This window comes from Zingiber officinale, chromosome 5B (assembly GCF_018446385.1).
Source record: "Zingiber officinale cultivar Zhangliang chromosome 5B, Zo_v1.1, whole genome shotgun sequence".
Lineage (NCBI taxonomy): Eukaryota > Viridiplantae > Streptophyta > Magnoliopsida > Zingiberales > Zingiberaceae > Zingiber > Zingiber officinale.
In genome coordinates, this window is record NC_055995.1 from 119,222,773 (window position 1) to 119,228,982 (window position 6,210).

Consider the following 6,210-nt stretch of genomic DNA (forward strand, 5'->3'; position numbering starts at 1 on the left):
CCAACCCATTCTAAGGCGGGTCGCGGGTTTGGCGGGCCAACCCGCGGGCCCATCAAAATTTTTTTAAAAAAATAAAAAATATTTCATATCTTCAATATTTTATTTCGAAAAAGTTTTCTACAATTAAATGTATACATAAACATGTATTTTAGATATAAATGAACACAAATGAGTACTTATGTTGGATGAAAAGTACTATTTTTATTTCAAAATTATAACAAAGAAAGATAATAAATTAGCCTAAAACTTAGCTTACATGTGTTTTTCAACCCGCGGACCAACCCAAGCCCGAGCGGGCCGACCCGCGCGGGTCGCGGGCCTAGGCGGATCGGCCCACGACGGACTTGGGTTGATAAAATTCCAACCCAACCCGCTTAAATTGTTTGGCGGGGCGGGCCAACCCGACGAGCCAACCCAAATTGACGACTCTAGCTACAAAATATGTTGTCCCTCTGTTTGTCATGCATAAGCACCCTTGGTTTGGTGGAAGAAAAACTTTGAAAATTCATCACATGATAAACTACTGAGTCAACTTCCATAGATACTTGTTGCACATAATAATCATGACTCTCACTCATTTCACTTTGAAACTCCATCCATTTTTTTTTTTGTGTATAGCTTAACCATCTGAGTTTCCATTGGCCAGTTTGTCTTAACCCTGGGATGCTCATTCAAATCAATATGATCTGCAACTAACTCATTGTGTCTTTTATGTCTCAGTGCCTTATTGAAACGAATGATAAAGTCCATCAATGAATTTTTATTTGAGGCATATCTCTTGAAAAATACATGTGAGCCTTCAGATATCTGACTACTTGACATTCCAGCACAAAAAACATGGCTAAAATAAGCCGGCACCCACTTATGTCGCAATTCATACATCAAAGACAACCAATCATTTTTCTCCAAGTTAGCACACTTGATAACCTCTTCCCATGAATTCTCAAATTCATCAGGTGTTGTAGAATTTCTAATTACATTATTTATACTTTGATAGTAGTCACAAAAAGTCAAAGGATGCAATTTTTCTAGAAATTTGTTCAGTATATACCACAAACAATATCGATGCACTGTCTGAGGGAAAATTTGGGCAATGACTTTGGTCATAGCAGGATCCTGATCAGTGATGATCACATTTGGTGCACCTTTAGGCATGACTTCTATAAACTTGTTGAACAATCAAACAAAATATTCAGTTTTCTCATCACTTATAAAGCCACAAGCAAAAATAATTGTCTGGTGATGATGATTAACTCCTACAAATGGTGCAAAAATCAACCCATATTTGTTGGTGTTATATGTTGTATCAAATACAACTACATCACCAAATACACTATATGCTGCTCTTGATACATGATCAGCCCAAAAAGACCTACTGAATCTATTATCTGAATCAGTCTCATATTCAAAGAAAAAAACTGAATTTTTCTCTTTCTCAGATGCAAATAGCTCGATTAGTGTTTCGGCATCGATATCCTTTTGTTGATCCCTTAGCTCTTTTTCAAAATTTCTAATATCTCTTTCTGTGCAGCCTACTTGCTCGGGACCTCCATACTCTATCTCTAATAATCGCATTTGTTGACAAGTTGACACATTGACCTCTGAAAATCGTTGAGTCAATGTTTTTTTTTGCTTCTGAAACATTGCGATGTGAGCATAGTAAATGAACCTTTGAAAGTGTTGAGAGTGGATGATTATGACGTTCTATAAAGTTAGTGACAACCCATGAATGCCCAGTTTGTTTCTTGACAATTGAAATCTTTGACTTACAACCAGTTCTAACTTCGCCACGTGCTCTTTCGCTTGTCCGTTGATCACCTTTTGCTTGTTTATTCTGCTGATCATCCGTATGTCATTCTTTAAAGCAAACAAATGTTTTCCACACAACTTCATTTGTCATCTTATTTTTCTTGCTACTATTTATCCTGGCACTAAATCTAGATTCACGTGCATATTGGTTATAGAATGAAAATGCCTCATCTATTGATGAGAATTCCATCCCATATTTTGGCTTTCGGGCATCTACAACTTGTGGAATGTATAACTGATCTTCATTGTAATTTTCATCCATTGCTAGAAAATTTCATATTCAGATGAAATGAGACCTTGCATATCATCATCATATAGCCAGAAAAGACATTCTAAATCAAATATACATAAAAAAAAAAGAATGTTGCAGTAATCTAACATAGTATTATCATGTGAAACAAACAAGAAGAATGCATCCACTAAAGACTCATGGAAATAGAAATAAGAATAACCATAACCAATATGATTTTGATACATGCTGTCCTGAACATTTAAACGATGAAACTCACACACAAGATCCAACAGTTGTAGTATAATATTGTCAAACAGTTGTTAATTTCAAAATTGAAGAATGGGAAGTAGAAGAGGAAGAAAACTGTGAACAAGGAGTCTCACAGAGAGGGGTTGCGGCGATAAGTCGACAGCGAGAACAATGGGGCGGTACTGAGGCGCGCGATCTGGAAGCTTTGTGGCCGCACGAGGATCTGAGATCGAGGAACACCGGAGCGGCAAGTACGGCGTCATGACGGCAAAATAGGGCAAGGACAGTGGCGACGACGGCAAAATACCAATGCCCTTAGCTTCTCGTCGAAGGTTTGTCGTGCGAGGAACAAGGGCGCATGGCGAGGACGATGCCGCGACAGCGAAAGAGGGTTGCCCTAGTTTTCACTTTTGCAGAGCCGATCGGCTTTGGAGGTGATGATGAAAGACGTGCTCTGTGGAAAAAATGAAAAAGCAAAAAAAAAAAAGGAAAAAGCAAAAAAGGAGCAAAAGTTAAAACGTTAGGTGAGAAATAGAAAAGAAAACAACGCAGAAAGGAAGAGAGGCCACGTCACGTGCCAGTGCAGAAGTCGCACACAAGCGCGGAAACGAAGTCGCGTACTATAACACTTTTGTATATATATATAAGTCAAAAGCAATGCGTGATGAAATTATTTGAAAAATATTTAAATTTATTGATTGTATTTAAAATAAAAAATTATTTATATTTAACAAAAATAAAAATAAAATGAATTAAGTTATTTTAAAAAAAAACTACAAAAGTAGACGGTACAGAACCCCAATTTAACCCCCAATAATTTAGACTCCACGTGGGCGGTGGGTACAGTGTCGAGAACTGCACACATAGCAATAATGGTTGCATAGTCAATTTATGAATAATTGTACAGCTGTTTCATCAAAATATTTATAAAACAAATAGTTATCTAAATCAGAGTTTTTTTTTTTGGCGAATGTATAAAATCTAAATCTAGATCTACATAAATATTATAAAAGAAAAAAACTTTAAATGATACTCATGGTAAATTTGTATTTCAGTCACGTGCTATCTCTATTTATTTTAATCTATCACTTAGCTACTTAGAAATCTTATAAAATTTATCATGGCGTTAGATTAGTTTTTTTTAATTTCTTATTAAAAACATGATCATCAAAGTTGACACTTGCCATATTTGCTTAAATATGATCTATTCTATCCCAACCTTTTTCCAATTTTGTCTACATATTAACCAACTTTATCGTATCACTTTATTATCTGACACATTACCAACAATGGATATCGACATTTACGATGGAGAGTGAGCAATTAATAAAGGAGAAGAGTTAAAGAATCTTAAAGGCTTTTAGTCCTTTTGGGAATTTTAAAACTAATTGATAAATAATATGACTAACGAAGTGTAAAATTCAATAATATGTTTTTTTTTCATGCACGTCAGTATTTTAAAATGAAGTTGATTAAAATTTTAACAGTATGCTAATTGCAACTCATGAAATTTATTATCTGATAGCTAGTTGGATTTATTGGTTTTTGTTTTTGTTCTTTTTTTTAAATTCTCTTTCTCTCTGTATGTCTTCATTCACACAGGCAACAAAACAATGGCAAGCAGTTCAACTTCAGCCGTCTCTACCTCAAATAATCCTCCGCCGTCTTGTGGGAAGAGGATCACCATTCTCTGCATCGACGGCGGCGGGGTTCGCGGCCTCATCGCCGCGAAGATCATCGAGTATCTTGAAGAGCAACTTCAAGTGTGCATTCTGAGAATATATATATATATATATAGTCTTGCTGCTCCTTTTTCTATGCATACTGATCAGTGGTTGAAGTTGATTAATTCTTGGTGTTGCAGGAGCTTGATGGAGAAGACGCAAGAATAGCCGACTACTTCGACGTGATTTCCGGCACGAGCACCGGCGGGCTCATCGCCACCATGCTCGCAGCTCCCGGCGAGGACGACAAGCCACTCTTTGCCGCCAAGGATATCGTTGACTTCTACTTGAAAAACTGTGCCAAGATTTTTCCACAACACAGGTTAGAATAAATTTAATTAGTAGCTATGACATGAATCGCAAAAATACACAAATTACAGCTGCTGAAGAAATATTTTTAATTGAGAACTGGATCTTAAAGTATATATAAATTAAGATTGATTGATGGAGCTAGCTAGGCTATAACAATAATTTATATATATATATATGACAAATTTTTAACTTCTTAATTAATCCATGAATTCCTTTTCCTATTTCAGGGCCGGGTTCCTCAATCCAGCGTTAAACCTGCTGGACGCGTTCACTGGACCAAGATACGACGGCAAGTTTCTTCGCTCCAAGATTCGGGAACTCTTAGGCTACACAAGACTAAGTCAAACGTTGACCAACGTTGTCATCCCAACTTTTGACATCAAACTTATGCAGCCCGTCTTCTTCTCAACTTTTGAGGTTGAGATGGATGATAGATCGATCATCATCTAATTAGACTTTGTTTGGTTTCTAAAAGAATAGATAGATATAGGTGATGATCGTACCTACTTAATTCTTCTGCAGACACAGGAGATTCCTCTAAAGAATGCTCGTTTATCGGACATCTGCATCAGCACCTCTGCCGCCCCTACATACCTCCCCGGCCATTACTTCAAGACCTGGGACGATGAAGGCAACAGCAGGAGCTTCAACCTCATCGACGGTGGCGTAGCGGCAAATAACCCCGTATATAATCACGCACGCACATCTAAATAATCTACGCATTAACTTATTATCAAATTCTCATATGTAGATATGGTTGGTCATCATGAATAGACTTTAGTCGCGATGAACCAAGTGACGAAGCAAATTCTGAAGTCGAACGAGGATTTCAAGTCGTATAAGCCGATGGACTACAGTCATTTTCTGGTGATCCCGATTGGGACTGGAGCACATAAACAGACGGAGAGGTATAGTGTCCGAGAGAGCGCTCGATGGGGCTTGCTTGAGTGGCTGTACAACAGAGGAAAGTCGCCACTCGTCGACATTTTCAGTCAGGCGAGCTCGGATATGGTGGATATCTATGCTTCAGTCGTTTTCCAGGCACTGGAAAGTGAGGGCAAATACCTTCGCATACAGGTAATTAATCGACTGATTCTCCGTATAGCTGCATGTGCTAAGTCGATCGATTTTAACTGAAGATATTGTACGATTGATTGAATGGCAGGACGATACTTTGACTGGCGCTGCGGCTTCGGTGGATAATTCAAGGAAGTGGAACTTAAGAAATTTAGTTCGGATTGGGGATAATCTGCTGGAGAAGCCGGTGTCGCGGGTGAACTTGGAGACTGGGCGATCGGAGCCGGTGGTGGACGGAGAGGGAGGAGCAATGTCGAACGGGGAACGGCTTGTTAACTTTGCCAAGAAGTTGTCACGTGAAAGGAAGCGTAGGTATGAATATTTGGCTTCGTCTGCGTGGTAGTTGTACATGTTCTTCAATATTGATCACCAAAAACCAAACATCATCAGTAATGAATTCTGTCCATCGGTGCGTCAGTGATATTTTTCCTCTTATCATTTACAATCTTTTCCATCAACAATAGAATTTATGTTGTGGAAAAAAAATTGTAATGTGCATGAACCTGTTCATTTAGAAAGAAACGCCCAATGTTCAAATTGATCGATCTGTCAGGATCATAGGAAAATCAAGGAAAATGCAGAGTCTAACCAGCTGGGTGCCATCACTTCTGAGAGCGAGGTCTAATTGCCCACCCAGCAACATTCGTATATGTAAACTTTATAAAATTCATAACAAAAACTGGATGAATTTAGGCATGAATCTTAGAACTTCAGGATAATCGCACTCCTATTCAAATATAATAAAATTAAAATACTAACTTTGAGTAGCCATAGATTTCTAATAATTGATCTCAACTACACGTTCTA

The 6,210-nt window shown here is 37.9% G+C and overlaps 1 protein-coding gene across 1 annotated transcript; it reads left to right on the plus strand.

Annotated features, from left to right (window-relative positions):
* Nucleotides 1–3,818: 3,818 nt before the first annotated feature.
* LOC121987789 (patatin-like protein 2) lies at nt 3,819–5,807 on the plus strand. The gene is made up of 6 exons (XM_042541514.1): nt 3,819–4,053; nt 4,155–4,336; nt 4,554–4,743; nt 4,849–5,010; nt 5,101–5,403; nt 5,492–5,807. Exons 1-6 carry the CDS (start codon nt 3,904–3,906, stop codon nt 5,744–5,746), a joined length of 1,242 nt encoding a protein of 413 aa, XP_042397448.1. The 5' UTR covers nt 3,819–3,903; the 3' UTR covers nt 5,747–5,807.
* Nucleotides 5,808–6,210: the final 403 nt, after the last annotated feature.

Coding starts and splice junctions, on each gene's coding strand:
- LOC121987789 (XM_042541514.1), top strand. CDS start 3,904: ATGGCAAGCAGTTCAACTTCAGCCGTCTCTACCTCAAATAATCCTCCG. Junction 4,337..4,553: donor AAGATTTTTCCACAACACAG/GTTAGAATAAAT, acceptor TTCCTATTTCAG/GGCCGGGTTCCTCAATCCAG. Junction 5,404..5,491: donor GCAAATACCTTCGCATACAG/GTAATTAATCGA, acceptor ATTGAATGGCAG/GACGATACTTTGACTGGCGC.